General features: G+C 44.7%; 1 protein-coding gene and 1 pseudogene across 1 annotated transcript; both read right to left on the bottom strand.

Annotated features, from left to right (window-relative positions):
- Positions 1 to 5,163: 5,163 nt before the first annotated feature.
- On the bottom strand, positions 5,164 to 8,324 carry LOC118575991 (class I histocompatibility antigen, Gogo-B*0101 alpha chain-like). Its single transcript, XM_036176369.1, has 6 exons — positions 8,252 to 8,324; positions 7,746 to 8,015; positions 7,209 to 7,484; positions 6,269 to 6,544; positions 6,033 to 6,143; positions 5,164 to 5,216 (listed from the first exon to the last, which is right to left on the bottom strand). The coding sequence occupies exons 1-6, from the start codon at positions 8,322 to 8,324 to the stop codon at positions 5,212 to 5,214; spliced, it is 1,011 nt and encodes a 336-aa protein (XP_036032262.1). The 3' UTR covers positions 5,164 to 5,211.
- Positions 8,325 to 16,968: 8,644 nt separating this feature from the next.
- On the bottom strand, positions 16,969 to 17,867 carry LOC118575992 (annotated as a pseudogene).
- Positions 17,868 to 18,578: the final 711 nt, after the last annotated feature.

The following is an 18,578-nucleotide window of genomic DNA, read 5'->3' as shown; positions in this document are numbered from 1 at the left end:
GGACAAGTAACATATTATAGAAGAGAACACACAGGCACAGACGGAAAGAACCTCCAGGGAGTAAGCTGGGGAAGTTGGGTAACTGCTGTGAGAAGAGTTAGGTGATAACCAGAAAGTGCTAGTTTATTAGCAAAGTGAAATAGGAAAAATTGAAGAGCAAAAAAGAGGGGAGAAGTCCTCTTTCCCCATATTTAAACCAGAACCTCATGTCAGGATCCTAAAGATGAAACTGAAGACTCAGAGTGAGTCACTGGACCTGTTTGCTCCTCTTCCCACTGTGGTCACATTTAATGAACATCCTTTCTCTATTTTTCACTGTAATTGTGTTATTAGTTACCTTATTGTATTATCTAATCCCAGCTTATTACAGCGGTCAGAAAACAGGCTTTGACCCTAAATGTCTCATGACAATAGCATGGAGATTCCTTGGTCAGGGGTCCATGGGCCTTGTAGGACAATGAAAGAAACACCTCTGTTCTCAGAAACAGGGACGCCTGGGGAGAATGACTCCAGACTCATGCTCAGTGTTGAAGATAGGTCTCACTCCTGTAGATACAGGAAACAGAAACAGATGGTCTGGGATGCCCACTTCCTCAGGATGGAGGACAATAGGACACGCAGCAACAGTCCTCTAGAATCTACAGGGACACTTTCCATGTTCAGGAACAGCTGTCTGAAGTAGTGAGTGAGGACCAGACATCTCTGAAAATATCTGCAACTTAAAGAGAAAAATTTTACAAATCAGAACAGGAAACATCTTGCCACGTATCTGTCTATACAGTCATCATTGCTTAGTTCTGATCTTACATTGATGCCATAGTTTGGGTCTGTGGCCTGCAGCGTCTCCCATGGCTGTACAGCTGTTGCATGATTGGGGAGAAATGGGCAGCATCAGACATGCTGAAGGAGGGAGACTTCCTCTTCCACAGTTGTCTCCCCCTGCTCACTCCAAGCCTGTGAGGTCAGATGTGGCTCAGGTTTCAGCATTTGCCCAGAGGTTTGGTGCTGTGTCTAGGTGTAGAGGACTTGCTGGAGGAAGGTCTGCAGGCCTGAGCTAGATAAAATGGCCCAGATACATGACAGAGGAGTTCTCCACACATCAACAAGCAACCTACCTCTCTTTCTTTAGGCTCCACTTTTAGGAGGTCTGCTTCTCACATTTTTTCCCTCTAGATAATGTTCGAGAATCTACCATGTGCCTGGCCTTGTAACAGCCCTCAACAAATGTCAATTAGATTCGTGATCACTGCAGAGTCCAGTTTTCCACCAGGAGAGTGCAGTTGAGTTAAGGCAGAAATGCAGGTTAAGGGATGGTGAGCACCAGCTAGTCTGAGCCTTTGGTCTGCTGTGCAGAGACTCTTTCCCTCTCAAACTCTGAAATCCAATAATTCTGGGCCAAAGAAATAGTTCCAGGAGTAGCAGTTGAAATGTATGGGGTGCAGGGGTTCCCCTTTTGCTTTGTAAGTGGAATCTGCAGTACTGGTCTCTCTTCACTTTATGACCCTGATCTGGTTTAGGCTAAGGAGCTTCTCTAAGAATTACCAATAGAAAGAGAGAGAGAGAGGGAGAGAGAGAGAGAGAGAGAGAGAGAGAGAGAGAGAGAGAGAGAGAGAACTGGTTAGTTGAGTAATGGAAAGATCCTTGGGAACCATGAATCCCTACAATCCATCTCCTCACTCTGACCTGTGGTGATATTTTATTTGTGCTCTAACAAATGAAGTTTGCCTGGGGAACAGAGGAAAAACCAGCTACTATATTTAACATAGACGTCAGGCAGTGGTAGCACATGCCTTTAATCCTAGTATTCAGGATGCCGAGATTCATCAGGATCTCTGTGAGCTCAAGGACACACTGGGAACAGAGCCAGGAGTGGTGGCACAGGCTTTTAATTCCAGCACTAGTTAACCATAGAGGTCTGGAGGTTGGTACAGACAGACAGGAAGTGATAGAGCTGGGCAGAGAGAGGAAGTAAGATGGCAGGGCACAGAAAGGTGTATAATATGTGAGTGTACAGCTCTCTTGGGCTGAGGCTTCCTAGCAGTAAGAACTTGTAGCTGGCTTGTTCGATTCCTCTAATCTCTCAGCTTTCATCCCAATATATGGCTTCAGTTTTTTTTTTTTTATTAATAGGACTGATTAACCATTTGTGTTACACTGATCCAACTCTTTGGCTTGTTATCCCCAGAGCAGTGTCTATGGACAACTTGATTTATTTTGATCCATGTCATGGCCTTGATCAAAATGTTTTATTGAGTTCCAACACAGGGGGCAATATATCAGCTATTCTAGAGCATTTTGATCTCAATATATATTCACACACTTACCAGTAATGTGGATCTAAATGGTAAACATACCCACATGGCTTATATCAATCCATACAACTGTCTTAGGACTTGAGCATTTTGAGGCTCTAACTTTATGAAGATAATGCCAAATAATGGCAACCTGGGGTCAGAAGTTTTACTTGAGGATCAATGCATAAATGTTTCAATCAGTGGGGACATGCAGGGATTGGCAATTCTTATCCTCATGATTGTCTTTAGGAAACAATCATGTCAGAGATACCACTCCAGTTCTACTAGCAGAACTGAGCTCTCAGATAGCTTAGAAATTTGGTGCAATTGTTCTAGATGAGCATCTTATCCCATTCCCTGTCCTCAGGACCACTGTGCTCCATTCACTGCATCTGAGGCTTCCTTCATCTTGGAAGTCACTTCCTTGTCTGAAGAGCCCGGGTTGCAGGAAGAACCCAGAGGCCCAACCTGGATGCTTTGCTGCTGAAATTTGACATGGAATATAAGTTTTGGGGATTTGTGAGGCCAACTCCTGACTCTTCTGCAGGTTAGAGTCTAGTACAAGATATATTGGCCAGTATGTCAAATTAGCATGGATGCTGAAAGGATCAGCAGAACAGATATGTAAGCTCTGCACACAGGTTGAAAAAGAGGACTAGGACACTCCTACGGACATGGCAGGATATGGGAAAGCTGTGTTCACTGGTCCTTCCTTAGATAGAAGATTACTGCCATGTGCAATTGTTGAAGGACTGTAGTGTTTGCTGGGAAATGTGCTTGTAGCAGGAATCTTAAAAGGTCTTATAAATAAAAACAAACCTGGTGCCAGTTATTGGAGTGAATGCTGGAAGATCAGAGAGACAGAACAAGCCACAGCCACCTCACCTCGCCAGTTCCTCAGCTGCTCCCGTTTCCTCAGACTGGAAGCCTCTGAGTCCTCATCCAGAAAGAATCTCAGCTGAACTGCTGCTCAGAAGCCTAAAAGCTTATCCAGGCTCTAGTCCCTGATCCTCAAGCCTTATATTCCTTTCTGCTTCCTGCCATCACTTCCTGGGATTAAAGGTGTGTGTCACCATGCCTGGCTGTTTCCATTGTGGCTTTGAACTCACAGAGATCCAGATGAATCTCTGCCTCTGGAATGCTAGGATTTAAGGCCCGTGTGCTACCATTGCCTAACCTCTATGTTTAATATAGTGGCTGTTCTGTGCTCTGACCCCCCAGATAAACTTATTATATTGGGGGACACAATATCACCACCTGTGCTCCTTGCCTGACAGAGGTAGTCTGTTCAACAGACATAAATGCAGGAAAATCCTCATCACATGCTTCAGAAACCTGACTTTTCTACCCTGTTCACCTGCTTAGGTTCTCTGCTCCTAGTACAGCTTAACAAAAGCTGGAGCATCTGCCATGTGCATGAACTCTTGGATCCAGAGAAGCACACAAGAGGAAACGCTCAATTGTGCTTTAAGACTCAAATGCTGTCTCTTCTATGAACATTCTATTGGAACTGGAGCAGAATCTCTGTCTCTCAAGTATTGCATAAAGGGTTCCGACAGTCAATGAGCTTAGTTTTACAGAGAATGCTGCTGATTTTCATCTACACTAGTCTTCTTGCTCTCTCCTCTGTGACCCTGTCTGTAGACAGGTGTTAACACAGGATTCCAGTTTCATTGAAAGTGATTGGATGCTCTGAAATCCTATGCTTATGCTTTAGTGAGTCCTGTGAAATTCTCCAGGGATTTAAGCAGTTTATCAACAGGTGTTACCTGATTTGTATATTCCACATAACTTTCCTTACATAAACCTACTTCCTGTCTGAACTTCAAATACTTAGTTGATATTTCTGTAGAATGGTATTAGCATAGTACAGCTTTGTCCATCCCTTAGGCAAATTAATTTTTTAATTGGTTCATTGATTTATCAGATATTAATGACTTCCTTTGGAGACATGGTCACAGTATGTAGCTCAGGTTGATTTTGAACTTGCATACCTCCTGTTGGCAGAGCCTCCTCCTTCTGGTGTTACTGACATATTGTAGCCCTTTGTCTGTTAGAAACCAGGCTTGGACTCTAACAAATTTGGTGAGAATACCACAGATGTCCATGGTTGGACAATGACAGAAACACTCCCTACCTGTGTCAGTGAATGTCAATAACAGAAGACAATGACACCAGACGCAATCACAGAACTGAAAACAAATGTAATTCCTGTATTACCCTTAATCTAAACACTTCTTGATGGAAATCAGACCTGAACGGGCTGATGGTCAACATGAAAGAACAGCAGAGACACTGCACAGACCCTACATGTCTGGTTCACATGTCTTGGTGAACAGGTTTATTGAAAGAATAGGGATGAGGAGCTAGCAAGATGACACAGGAGGAAAAGGACTATGTGAAAGGAAGACTGGAAGGATCAACAGTTGTGCACACTCTGGCCTCACCTGGCTCCACACAGCCTTCAACTCTTCAGAAAGGCAACTGAGTTAGCACAGCACACATGACTCAATACGGTTCTGAGACTTTATTTCTTCATCAAATTTGACTCAACTTTACTACACTAATCAGACACCCACTCTGAAAAAAGTTGCAAAACCATTAAAAAATGCTTAATTTCAAGAAAAATTCATTAATTTGTAACTCAGTGAAAAGTAAGGTTCAGTCAGGGGTGGAGGTTTACCAGCCCAGCCTCTGCTGGAGCAGCAGTGATAACTAGGGAAGGAATGAGGATCAGTGTGTGGATGGGACTTATTGCTGCTCAGGGCAGGGCTGAACTCATCACCTGTTCACACTGTGCTCTCAGGAGACAGACACATAGTCACAGTCAGATCTAGGAAGAGAGGTCATCAGGTCTTGAAGCCACAGTGGGAAAAGAGAAAACAGAATAAATCCTGTTAGGCTCAGTCCAGCTGTCTTACCCTGTAGAAGAAAAGAACAAGGAAGAAATTCAGATCAGTGTCTTAAATGGTGACATTCAGAACATGTCATCACACACTCAGACTGTCCCAATCCCAAGGCTCCCCAAGCTCCAAAGTTCTATCCTCACATCTCTGACATCTCACACCAGGCCCTTTAGGGTGTCACTTCTTAAAGGTGTAACAGAAGGCTGAACATCCTAGAAACTTTACCTCCCTGTGAAAATCGATACAAGAGCAGATCACAGCCTCTGAAGATGGAACTAAATGTTGAGGTATGGGCTGGCTGAGAATTTCCATGGGCTCTTATATATACTGCCACAGATTTCTCAGGTATGAGCCCCCAGATAATGACTGGGAATCCTGAATAGAGCTGCCTCATTGTTTACCCCTGGGAATAATCCATTTTCTTAGATTGCATAGAAGCAGCAGGATCTGGAAGGCCTAGTGGAATCTCCTGGTCCTTATCTCAGGGAAGTTTCCCGAACTGTAACTGCAGATCCAGAGAAAGATGAGGCAACATGATAGGAGATCATATATGAAGAGGACTAACTGAACTCCTGGATATGTGTTCTGAGTAGGAACCTTTCCATCTGACCTATGAGAGCTGAGGATCAGGTCTCTGCCACCTCTACCACTGCAGTGATGAATCTGTTCATTATTTCCTTTATGCTTCACAATAGAGTTAATGTCAGCACATCAGCACAAGGCTGAATAAGCAACTGTGTGGATGAATCTTGGCTCTCATGTGGCAGGGCACAGTCTCAGCTGGACTTGATTTGCCATGGAGACTTGAACTCAGACCCTGCCCTTCCCTCACCTTTAGTCCTCCTCTTCCACATCAGAAAAGTCACCGCAGCTCCCACAAGCACAGCTCCAAGAACCAGGCCAGTGACAACTGGAATGATGGGGACAGAGGACTGAGGAGGCTCTGACAGAGAATGGAAGGAACAGTGAGGCCTCTGACCTCCAGCTATCAGTCATGACCCTGCTCCATTTCTCCCAAAGCCTCCCACTCTCTCTGTGATAGGCTCTGTGCTCACACCCACTCCTTACCCCATCTCAGGGTGAAGGGCTCAGGCAGCCCCTCATGATCCACATGACATGTGTATCTCTGCTCCTCCCCAGAAGGCACCACCACAGCTGCCCACTTCTGGAAGGTTCCATCTCCTGTAGGCCTGGTGTCCATCACCTCCAAATCCACAGTCTGGTTGCTCCCATCTCTCTGCCAGGTTAGGGTGATTTCAGCAGGATAGAAGTCCAGGGCCCAGCACCTTAGAGTGATATTTCCATCAGCTCTGACCCTATGGGTCACATGTATTTTAGGGGTATCTGAAGGGAATAAATTAGAAAATTCAGGTTTTTTTGCATTCTTCCTGAATACCTGTCACTGTGCAGGTAACCTTGTTTTTGTTTTTGGTTTGTTTTTTTTTTTTGAGCTGAGCATCAAACCCAGGGCCTTGTGCTTGCTAGGCAAGCACTCTACCAACTGAGTTAAATCCCCAACCCCGTAACCTTGTTTTTAATGGATGAGACAATGGCTAGAAGGAGAGATGCAGACTTCACTCATCAGCCTAATCTCAGGATAAAGATGGGTTAATCATTCCTTGGAAAGTTTCAGAATCACCATGCACCAGCACAGAGTAGGGACTCTGGATCACCTTCTAGGATTATAGTCTTCTGGTTCTGACTGTATGGAGACTCAGACTCAGCAACACTGGGCTCAGACCTCCAAAGAACATGGACATCAAACAGGTATGACATGGTTCACGAGGCAAATGGAATGGAAATGCTGCATAATTGATAGACTGAAGTATCCTGAGAGAAGGCTTAGCCCTCTGGAGACCCCCTCTCTCTTGTTGAATTAGGAAACCCATGACACTCTTTCCCTTTGGATGCAAGACAGAGTTATTACTCCAGCTTCTCTCTGCGGAGGAGGAATCCTCAAGAGACAGGGGTTTCAGTCTCAGTGCCGGGTTGGCCATTTCTTCCTTACCTGTTCTTAGCAAAATCTCTTTCCCATAGTCCAGTTGATTGAAGAGCAAAGGCACACAACTGGTCTCCAAGGAAGTTTTCACAGAGTGTGCAAAACCTGACTCCTCCCACTCTTGCCTCAGCATTTCCGCTGCCTTGCCAACTGCAGTCCAAGTGCTCAGGTCCTCATTCAGAACAATGTGATCACGGCCATCCAAGATGAATTCATATAGTCCACGGCTGAAGTACACTCCAGGCAGTATATCGCAGGCCATCAGGATCTGCAGTGTGTGATTTCCTGTCCAAGCCCATACTGTCAGTCACTCTCACAGGGCCAGGTCCCTTGGGGCCCTCCAGTGGCTCAGTCCTTCCCACTTGGCCTTTGTAAATGGCCACATTTTTGTGGCACATTTGTGCAGAAAACCAGGTCAGTGTCCCCAGGCTCTCTGTGGCCTAGTCTATGTGGGTCACATTTACTGGGGTAAATTTTGGATATGGGGGACTAGCGTAATCCTATAGGGAACTTTAGATTTGGGATTTCTTATTTGGGTTCACTCACCACTTTCACTTTGATTGTAGAAGTGAAGCATTTTCGTCATTATGTCAGCGTAATAGTCCATTAGAATCAGGAAGTTCTGTGTCTTCTCCTCCCAGTACTCTGGCTCCTGATGATCCACCCACGGTGCACAGTGCTCCATCCTCAGAGGCTCTTCTCTGCTGTTGAATCTCTCAAACTGGGTGTCACCCACAAAGGCTACAATGATGAATTGGGGCTCCAGGAGGCCAGGCCAGGTGAGCAGAGTTTGTAAAAGGCGTATGGAGTGTGAACCTAGGTGCAGTGCGCCTTTAGATCTAGAACACCCCACGTAGTTCCCTATGAAGCTCCCCACATTGCTCCCAGGGGAGCAGGGAGCAGGGGACAGGGGTTATAATATAAAATAAACCAGGGACCAGAAGGTCTTGGCTGGGCTAGGCAAGAGACAGGTTTTCCTGTGCTGCAGCCCCATGGGTGGAGTCCTTTTGTCTCCCAGGTTAGGTCCTTTCCCTCCTGACACCCACACTCACCCTCTAGATGCCTGGTCAGGGCTAAGTTGGCCAGGAGCAGCAGGAGGAGAGCCTCAGGAACAAAGGTCTTCATCCTGCTTGAAGAGTGGACACTGAGTCTCTGCTAGTGTGTGCTCAATTTATAATCTTGACATAGATGAAACTGATTGGCTTCTCTAAGAATTCCCAATGGTAGTGATAGAGAGCATTGTGGTTGGGTCATGGAAAAATGAACTCCTGGAAGAGGAATCTCCTGGGCCCTGCTTTCCTCGCTCAGACTCAGCTCTGTGACCTGGAATCCTAGAAGCAGTGTAAGGGGACAAGTTGTGTATCCTGTTCGTTGTCAGCCTCATCCTGGTTATAATATCCTTCTGAGTCTAGCTCAGAGGCCATTGTGTCTGCCTTCTCACACCAAGATTTCAGGATGTCTACAGTGTCTTAGAAATTGATTATCTTCAAAGGTACTTATGCTAGTGTGGATCATATGAATCCATGTTCACTATATTAGGAATTGAGAAATTTAAAACCATTGCTTCTTTGACCATTAATGATAAAGTACATGCAAGTAGAATATTTACAAAAAGGAATGACTATTTTCCAAAATACAATGATATGGTGAAACTGATACATGTCTGCCTGTCCTTATCCTCATCCTTCCTACAAGACAGATCTTGGATTTTGATTCTCCTTTTTAACATTTTAGTTTTATGTACAGCTTAGGAATTATATCTTCACAAAAATGTACAGGGAAAATACTTTAAGATTTTGTTGTTATATTTTGTGTGAGTGTTGGAAGCACAGCAGCCTGTGGTGGTGAGGAGAGGCTCTTGTAACTCTGGAGTAGGAAGGACAGGAGGTTGTGAGTTCCCAGATTCCGAGACTCCAACTGTGTTGTCTACACAGTTTAGTCATTTCTTTACACACGGGAGAGTGTTTTTATTAACGTAATCAAATCATTTTATTTTTATCCTCCCCTCTTTTGATTGGCCTACAAGTCACAGACATCCACATGTCTCTGTCCCATGAATACTGAGAGAAATCCATTTGTCATCATGCGGGGCTCACTGGAGATGTTTATCTTTGATACTTCACTGGGTTCCTTCAGGTGTTACTTATGTTCTGGAAATTAAAATACCATTGATTCCTTCATAGTTTGCTGCATTTATGTCCATAGGAGAATCATGCTCATTGAGTGCATTTTATATTTGAAATTAGAGTATTATTGACCAAGTTCATCTATGTGCATATATTTATATGAATTCATATTTTAAATGAAGGGTAGGGAATGAGTGCAGAGTGGTCCTTATTCACTTTACCGTTCTCATCTTCAGGATGAGGCTGACTGGCTTCTCTATAAAATGCCAATGGGAGTGACAGGGACCAGAAGTGTCATGGAAATCTTTATGATTGGGACAGGAATCTCCAGAGCCCTAATTCCCCACCACAGATCCAGCTCTGTGCCGTGGTATCCTGGGAGCAGTGTCTGGGGACAAGTTGCTTACCCTGATACCTGTAATTGTCTTGTTGACAACATGCTTTTGAGGCCTAGCCTGGATGCTGATCTGGCTGACAGAATCAAGGAAACAAAGGAAAGCAAAGACCTATGTCTGTCACTGAAGTGTCCAGCTCTGGGTCTTGATCTGGGTTCCCATGGCCTCACTGTTATGTCAGGGTTCTTTCCTGTCCAGCTCAGTCCACAGCAATAAGCCTTGGCTTCCTGGTGATCTCATTTTGCATGAGTCTGAGGGAGGCTAGGAAATTTGGATGGGAGCTGGCTGCTGTGTCAGGGGTCATACAGCCCATGTCCCCAGAGAACGTAGAATAGAAGATGCAGGAACCAAGGAGGATAATGTGCTACTGACAGAACTCTGATGACTCCCATCTCAGACATTGGTGAAATATCTCCACATGACACCAGGCTGATCCCTCCAAAGATCTTCAAACCCAGGCATTGAGCACAATACTCTGAACACACACTGGGGGACCTTCTAAAGACATATTACACAACTTGGGAGTGCAAGGCCACCATTTCATATCTTTGAGACTTAGGACCCAGGTGTCTTTCTTAATACCCTTTTATTGAGTTCTATATAGATATGACCTCCCCTTGCCTCATCTATGTCCACCCAATCGTCATTCTTTACTTCTGAGCTTATCTTGGTGACAGTATTTGGGGCTGTGGCATGGGGGCAAGCCACATGGCTGTATAACTGTGGCTTGAGCAGGGAGAGAGATGGAAAACAACAGGTATGCTGGATGGGGAGGACTTCCTGTACCTGAGATGTCCCCTCCCTCCTGACTACAGAGGCTGTGAGGTCAGATGTGGCTCAGATTTTACCTCTTGTCTGTGTAGATTCAGTGCTGTGTTCCAAGAATAGAGTGGGATCCAGAATTATCTGGGTTAAGGTCTGCTAGCCTGGTATGAACAGGAGGTAACACACACACACACACACACACACACACACACACACACACACACACACGAGAAGATCTTCACAACATCAACACAAAATCTGCCTTTCCTTCTCAAGTCTCAACTTTTAAGAGGTGTGCTTCTCAGATTTACTCCTCAACAAGTGATGGAGAATCTGCCAGGTGAATCAGCTTGTTCCAGGCCCTGGGATTTAGCAATGAAAAGCAGGCAAAAGTCACCCTTGCACTTTGAAAAGATCCTAGGTGATAAAAGTGCTAAGTGCTCTAACAATGGACCTGAGTTCATTTCCAAGCACTCCCAAAGGGCACTAACAACCTTCTGTTCCTCAAGGTCCATGGTGTTTGATGCCCTCTTTTAGATTCCACAGAAGCTCCCAATCGATTGGCATATACTACATACACACAGACATACATGTAAGTAAAAACTAAAAAATAAACCATAAAAACCAGTGCCCTCTGTCAAAAACAAGTTTGGGCAGTTGTGAAGTGCTCAATAGTGGTTTGGATTATTCTGCTCTTAAATTGTTGTGACAAGACACCATAACCAAAACCAACTTGAGAAAGAAAGAGTTTATTTCATCTGACAAATTCTATGTCACATTCCATCTCTGAGGATGTTAGGGCAGGAACTCAAAGTAGGAACATGTATCAGAAACTGAAGCAGATTCCATGGAAGATTGCTGCTTACTGGCTTGTTCAGACTGCTTTCTATATCATCCAGGACCAATTGTCCAGCATGGACAGTGAATTGGGACCTCTCACATCAATTGTTAATTAAGAAAATGCACTATAGACTTTGTCTGCAGGCAATATGGTGGAAGCATTTTATCAACTGAGCTTCCTCCTCCCAGGCAATTCCATCTTGGGTCAAATAAACAAAACTAAAAAAAAAAAATCCAGGACAAAATTTGAATGATAAAATCCCATATTGGCTCAATTGTTTGTTCATTTGGTCCCAACTGTTGGTGCTCTTGGGAGAAGTTATGAAACTTCCTGAACTAGAGTCTAGCTGGAGGAATCCTTCATGTCCTGAAAAAATTCTTCTCTCACAGTCACAGCTCACCTTCACAGTGAGGCCATGCTAAGCACCCTAATAAAACAGCCACCTGACCTGTCCCACACCCACACTGTGGATCACCTGTCACCCACCACTCGCCCCCTCCTCCGTGAACACTGTCCTTTGTGTCTTCTCTCCTTGCTCTACACAACACATGACTCAAGGCTGGTTTGCAGTCTGAGACTGTTTGTAGTTCTCTGATGGTTTCTACATGGAAACATTTCCTTGTCTTATGTAACAGCCCTCAACAAATGTCAGTTAGATTAGTGATCACTGCAGAGTCCAGTTCTCCATGGGGAAAGAGAGAGAGTTAAGTCAGATATGCAGATTCCCAGACAGGGAACATCAGCCAGGCCTGTGCAGAGGCTCTTTCCCCACTTGTCAAAGTTTTGGTAGCCACAATTATGTTTGCTTCTGAGTATAGTGAGATTCTTTCCTGAGACACTATTGTTAGTGCACACAGTAGCCCATTGAGTGTCTCTGCCAGCCCATAACACCTTGTTGAATTCAATCAGGCTTTTTCCTGATCTTGTGTTTCTTTCCAGTGGAAGGGAAAGAACCTTTGGGTTTGTTCTTTAGGCTAGCATTAACAAGTTATACTCTGTAGGCCCTGCTTGGTCCAGGGCAAGAATCAATGGATAAAAGCCTGGGAGGAAGGGACTCTTGGGATTAGAACAATTTGAGTGAACCTGTGAATGGCTTTTTGGCATGTCACTATGCATAGGCTCTCAGCTGAATATCTTCTTCATGTTTTCTTCTACAGGATAAGGTAGCTGCCTTATGTGGCACTGAGCCATACAGTATTGCTTCTGGAGTCTCCTTTTCCTATTGTGGCTTCAAGAGCTGGTGACTTCCCTTTCTGGATTGACTGTGACTGTGTGTCTGTCTCCTGTGAGCACAGTGTAAGGAGGTGCCAAGTTCAGCCCATCCCTGAACATCAGCAGTCTCCATCTCCACCCTGACAGGTGTGTCTTCCCCAGTCATCTCTCCTGTTCCAGTAGGAGCAGGGCTGGGAAACCTCCATCCCTGGTTGAACTTTAGTTTTCACTGAAAGAAACTGAGTTATAACATGTCTACAATCCCACCACAGAGAAGGCTTTGATAAGAGGATTGTTGCAATTTCAAGATAAATTGGTCTATCTACAGAGACTCTATCTTTAAAGTAAGTCACTAATATTAATTAATTAGATATTTAAAAATTATATAGTATAAGGGATGGACATAGCTCTAATATGCTAATACCAATCCAAAAAACCTCACCTATGTATTTGTATTTGTATTTCAAACAGAAAGTATATCAATGTTAAGGAAAGTTATATGGAATAAATAAATCTGGCCATGCCTGAGAAGGAAGGGCTTAAATCCCCAGGGGACGTCATAGCAGTCCTTAGTGCTGAAGTATTGACAGCAGAGCATCCAATCAAGTTCAATGAAATTGCAAACACTTCAGGAAGGAATCAATGAGTCCTCTGTCAGCACCCATCTGCAGAGAGGGGACAGAAGCCAGCATGTCAAGTATGGTGTCACGGGAACTAATAGCATAATCAGAAAAACTGACATCACTGACGTATATAGACCTTTTCCGCATTGTGTGACAGGCATCAATTCTGCTCCAGTTACCACAAAACATACAGCTACCGAGACCACATTAGGTGCTCTGAAGCATACTTCATCATTTTCTCTTGTTTGCTCTTCTGGACTTCGAGGCAGGGGTGGTTTGATTGAGAAAACCGCCACAGGCTCATTGATTTGAAACTTGGTCACCAGGGAGCGGCACACTAGAGAAGAATCAGCAAGTGTGGCTTTGTTGGAGTAGGTGTGGCCTTGGAGGAAGTGTGTCACTGTGTGGATGGTGGGGTGTGGGGTGGGGCTTTGGGGTCTCAGATGCTCAAGCCAGACCAGAACTATACCAGTGAGCACTCCAAATATGCAGGACCTAGCCATATCTGCCCAGGGCTTAAAAAGGCAAACCCCTGGGCTGGATAGATGGCTCAGAGGTTAGGAGCACTGACTGCTTTTCCAGAGGTCCTGAGTTCAATTCCCAGCAACCACACGGTGGCTCACAACCATCTATAATGAGATCTGGCGCCCTCTTCTGGCCATACATGCTGTATACATAATAAATAGATAAATCCTAACGGGGGAAAAACAGAGGCAAACCCCACAAAGTTACAGTTTTGGGGTTTGCGACTGTGTTTTGAGCAGAGTAAGTAAGTGTGGTAGTCGGAGGAGGACAAGTAGCAAACAGCACAGTGGTGCTCATCCTGGCTGAAGAGTGGAAATGGACCGTTTCCTTTTCATTTTATGAGTCTGTCATTGGGGAGGCTGCTGGCCTTTTTCTAGACATCTCCATGGGAGTGCCAGAGACCTGTGGGTTGGGTGATGGAAAGATGAACTCTTGGGGCTTTCCCACCTCAGACCCAGCTCTGAGGCCTGGCGCCCTGGGGCAGTGTTGTCTACCCTGATCCCTGTGCTGCTCCTGTTGACAACATCCTTCCGAGTCTCCTCAGTTTGAGGAAGAATGAGCCAGCAATTCCCAATCTGACAACGACAGAAACACCTCTTGCTGTTGCCAAAGACTGGGGACCCTGCAGTACTAGGAAAGATACAACTCCCTGTACAAATGTGGAACAATAACTGACGGTTATTAATCTCAACTTGGAATCTGACTGTGAAGCCAAGTTCCCTGATACTGCATGAGGCTCTGAACATACCTGAGCCCTTGTGATCACACACCCTGGCAGAATAGACTTACTGAAAAGTCAGGGAAGAAAGGATTTGTGAAGTAGTCATAGCTGAGAGTGACATAGAAAGCCCAGGGTGGCCTAAGCTATAGATAAAACATATCCCTGACCATACTTGATGACACAGATCACTAGTTTTTGACCAAAGCAGGGGACACCTGGGGAGAATGACTCCAGATTCATACTCAGCATTGAAGACAGGTCTCATTACTGTAGATACAAGAAACAAAAACAGACGAGTCTTAGATGGGGGACAATAGGACATACAGCAACAGTTGTGTAGAATCCACAGGGAACACTTTCCAAGTTCGGGGAACAGCTGTCTGAAGTAGTGAGAGAGGACCAGACATCTCTAGAAATTTCAGCAACTTAAAGAGGGAAATTTTACAAACCAGAACAGGAAACATCTTCAGCTTCTGAAGTAGAATTAGGATGTTTATAGTGAACCCCCACCCTGTGAGAAGGAGTTACCAAAGCTCTGTTTATGTCAGCCCTAGAATATCTCCATAGTTCTTCAGGAACAATCATTTAAAGAGCACTAGATAGATGGCCCAGGGATTAAAAGCATTGGTCACCCTTCCAGGAAAACTGAATTCAGTTACCAGCACCCAGTTATGCACATAGAACCATCTCTTTCTGGTCATAGGGTAACCAAAGACCTCCCCAGCCACTGAGCATGAACATGGTGTGCAAAAATACATGCTGAGAAGTGTTTCATACAAAAATAAAAATGAGCCAGGTGGTGGTGGTGCATGAATTAAACCCAGCTCTCGGGAGGCAGAGGCAAGCATACCTCTAAATTCTAGGCCAGGGCCACAGAAGTCCAGCCTCAGAGCAAAGAACATAAGAAACAGCATAGCTGGAGGGAGTCCAGACTGGTCCTTATCTCTTTTATACCTCTGATCTTCAGTACGATGCTTCTCTAAGAATTTCCATTGGGAGTGACAGTGACCTGGTGCACTGAGTCATGGAAAGATTAACTACGTTGAGAGGAATCTCTAGAGCCCTGACTCCCCACTCAGACCCAGCTCTAGGGCCTGGTATCCTGGGAGCAGTATCTGGGGACCAGTTGCTTACTGTGATCTCTGTACTGGTCTTGTTCACAACATCCTTCTGAGTCCTAGCCCAGATGCTGATGTAGCTGACAGAATCAAGGAGGGAAAGTAAAATAAAGGGTTATGTACCTCACTGAAGTGTCCATCTCTGTGTCATGATTCAGGGAGTTCATTGCCTCACTGTTGTGTCACAGTTTTTTATTTGGCCAGCTGAGGGCACTTTCACTAAGCCTTGGCTTCCTGGTGATCAGAGATCACAGGGGTATGAGGGAGGATGAAGGAATTTAGGATAGGAACTGTATACTCTGTCAGTGGCCATGTACACCATGGCCAAGGATGGCCAAGAGTAGAAGCAGCAGGAGCTGAGAAAGATAATGTACTACTGACATATCTCTAATGATTTCCAATGCAAAAATCCCCCAGTGTCTCCCTATGACACCAGGCTGACCCTGCACAGACCCTCAAGACCCAGACATGTAGCACAATACTCTGTATATCCATGGGGAACCTTCTAAACAACATCACACCACCCATGTTATGGCCACCATTTAGTGTCTCTAAGATTAAGGACCCAGATGTATTTTCTCTTAGCATTTCCATGGGTCCTATGCAGATGTGGCCTCCCCTTGCCCCATCTGCGTCTATACAGACATCATTGCTTAGTTCTGATCTTATATTGGTGCCATAGTTTGGGTCTGTGGCCTGTGGCGACTTCCATTGGTTGTAGCTGTTGCATTGCTTGGGGGAAATGGGCAGCATCAGACATGCAGGAGAAAGGAGACAACCTAAGTTGGTCCTCCATGATGACTCCAAGGGCTGTGAGGTCAGATGTGGCTCAGGTTTCAGCACTTGCCCAGAGGTTTGGTGCTGTGTCATGTGTAGAGGGGTCTCTAGGACTTGCTGGAGGAAGGTCTGCAGGCCTGAGCTGGATCTAATGTCTCACATACATGAGAAAGAAGATCTTCACCACATTAACAAGCAACCTGCTTTCCTTCTCTAGGCTCCACTTTTAGGAGGTCTGCTTCTCAGATTTACCCCTAGGTAACATTGAAGAATCTATTAAGTGCCTGGCCTTGCAATAGTCCTCAACAAATATCAGTTAGATTTGGTGATCACTTTAGAGCCCAGTTTTCCACTATGGGTAAGAGGACAGTGTAGCATGATTTTTTTTTTTAACGATTTTCATAAACATCTATTTCATCATTGGTGGGTAGCACGTTTAACAGTTAAATACATTTAAATAATGTATAGGTGGCTACATGCCAGAAGCACTGGTAACTAGATAACCATCCAACTAGAAACTAGCCAACAGGAAACTGTCTAAATATTTAAAATACAGCTCTTGTTTAATCATCCTTTGATTTATCACTTTCTCAGAGGAAGTGGGAGCCTGCTGGCCACATGGAAATGTATCTCATAATCCTTTCCCAGAGTTTTCTTTCCACTTGATTAAGCTTCTAGTTCCAAGACAATCCCAAGTTTGTGGCCTCCAGCTCTTAAAGCTCTTCCCATCTACCAGAGCAGACGGTGTAAGCTTCCCACCAGGCCGCAGGGGCTGAGTATAGCCCACTCCAATTAAACTGGAGTTGTTGATCTTTGCAGAAATGGAAGCAGTGGGATCCAGTTGGTATATAGCTGCAATCCCAAAACGAGTCCATTTGGTACCCAATGTCCAGGCAAGGTTTTCTGAAGTGCCAAAATCTTCACATACTTTCTGATAAATTGACCCTCCAAATTCTGTCCCATTATTGACATTAGCATGTAGCTGGAAGTCCCCAGTCCTGGAACTTACTGCAAAGTTACTCCTTGTCAGCTTTGACTTGGCACTGTTAAAGGTCATCTGGTACCCAGCAAGCCAACTCTCAACCAAAGACAGCTGAGCCATGCATCTCAGGTCCAGCAAAATCAACATCAACATCACAGCCAAGGTTTATACACTCCCTCTTGTAAGCAGACGTGGTTTTACCACTTTTCTTCCCTGTGTTCAGTGAAAAGGTAGTATCAAATATCAACTTCAAACCTTGACAGATCTGGTCTTCAGTTGCAATCTCTGTCCCCAGATTGTCATTGATGTTCCATTTTTTTTTTTTTTTCTCTGTGAAAGTCAGACCATACTCACATTATTTCTATTTGGTCTTCAAGATCCCACTAACTTTTCCAGTGTCCGTATTAGATGAACCAGATGTTGAAAATCCCACACCACTGCATGACTTCATTTTCACATCCAGCATTACCAACCCAAAGCCAAATCCTTTGTTGAAAGTATCTCTGGCAGCTTTATCAAGCTCAGTATAGGATGAAGGGATACACAATGGCCACAGGCATGTTGGTATACAACAGTCTGCCATAGCAAAACTACAGGAAAAGGTGATCTACAGGTGTCCTGAGTGGCATTACCTCAGCCCCTCTCCTAAACTGAGGCTGCTCCGTTATCTGGAGATGCACTGCAGCCACCATAGCTTGACAATTTCTCAACTGAAAGGAGAAGATCCTGTCTCCATGAATCCTCAAACTGAATGCCCCTGAGTCCTCAGACAGAAGGGTGTAACATGAATTCTAATTGGTCTTAATAATAAAAACCCAGAGTCAGATATTAGGGTAATAACTGAAAGATCAGAGAAGCAGAGCAGCCAGCCACTAGAATTCTTACCTCTACTGAATCCTCAGCCTGAAAGGAGACTGAGCTCCTGTCTCCTCCCACCTCATATTCTTCTCTCCACTTAGCCATATCACTTCCTGTGGCCATCCCCTAGTGCTGGGATTAAAAGTGTGAGATCCCACATGCTGGGATCAAAGGTGTGTGCCACCACTGCCTGGCTATGTTTCTCTTTTAAACTATCAATCTTCTGTAGCCCAGGGTGGCCTTGAACTTCTGATCTTCCTGCTAATTCTTCCCAAGTTCTGAGATTATAGGTGTGTGACACCACTGCCTGTCCTCTATGGCTATCTAGTGGCTAGCTCCACACTCTGATCTTCAAGTGAGCTTAATTTTTTTAAAGGACAAACAAAATATCACCACAGGAGAGTGCAGTTGAGTTAAGGCAGAAATGCAGATTATG

Source organism: Onychomys torridus, unplaced genomic scaffold (genome assembly GCF_903995425.1).
Source record: "Onychomys torridus unplaced genomic scaffold, mOncTor1.1, whole genome shotgun sequence".
Lineage (NCBI taxonomy): Eukaryota > Metazoa > Chordata > Mammalia > Rodentia > Cricetidae > Onychomys > Onychomys torridus.
This window is presented reverse-complemented; position numbering and strand designations above follow the sequence as displayed.

What these genes read in the sequence shown, in the direction of transcription:
- LOC118575991 (XM_036176369.1), bottom strand. Translation starts at nt 8,324, where the DNA reads ATGAAGACCTTTGTTCCTGAGGCTCTCCTCCTGCTGCTCCTGGCCAAC. An exon ending in CTACAATCAAAGTGAAAGTG is followed by an intron (nt 7,485 to 7,745) that starts GTGAGTGAACCC and finishes GGGCTTGGACAG; the next exon opens with GAAATCACACACTGCAGATC. An exon ending in AGAGATTTTGCTAAGAACAG is followed by an intron (nt 6,545 to 7,208) that starts GTAAGGAAGAAA and finishes TATTCCCTTCAG; the next exon opens with ATACCCCTAAAATACATGTG.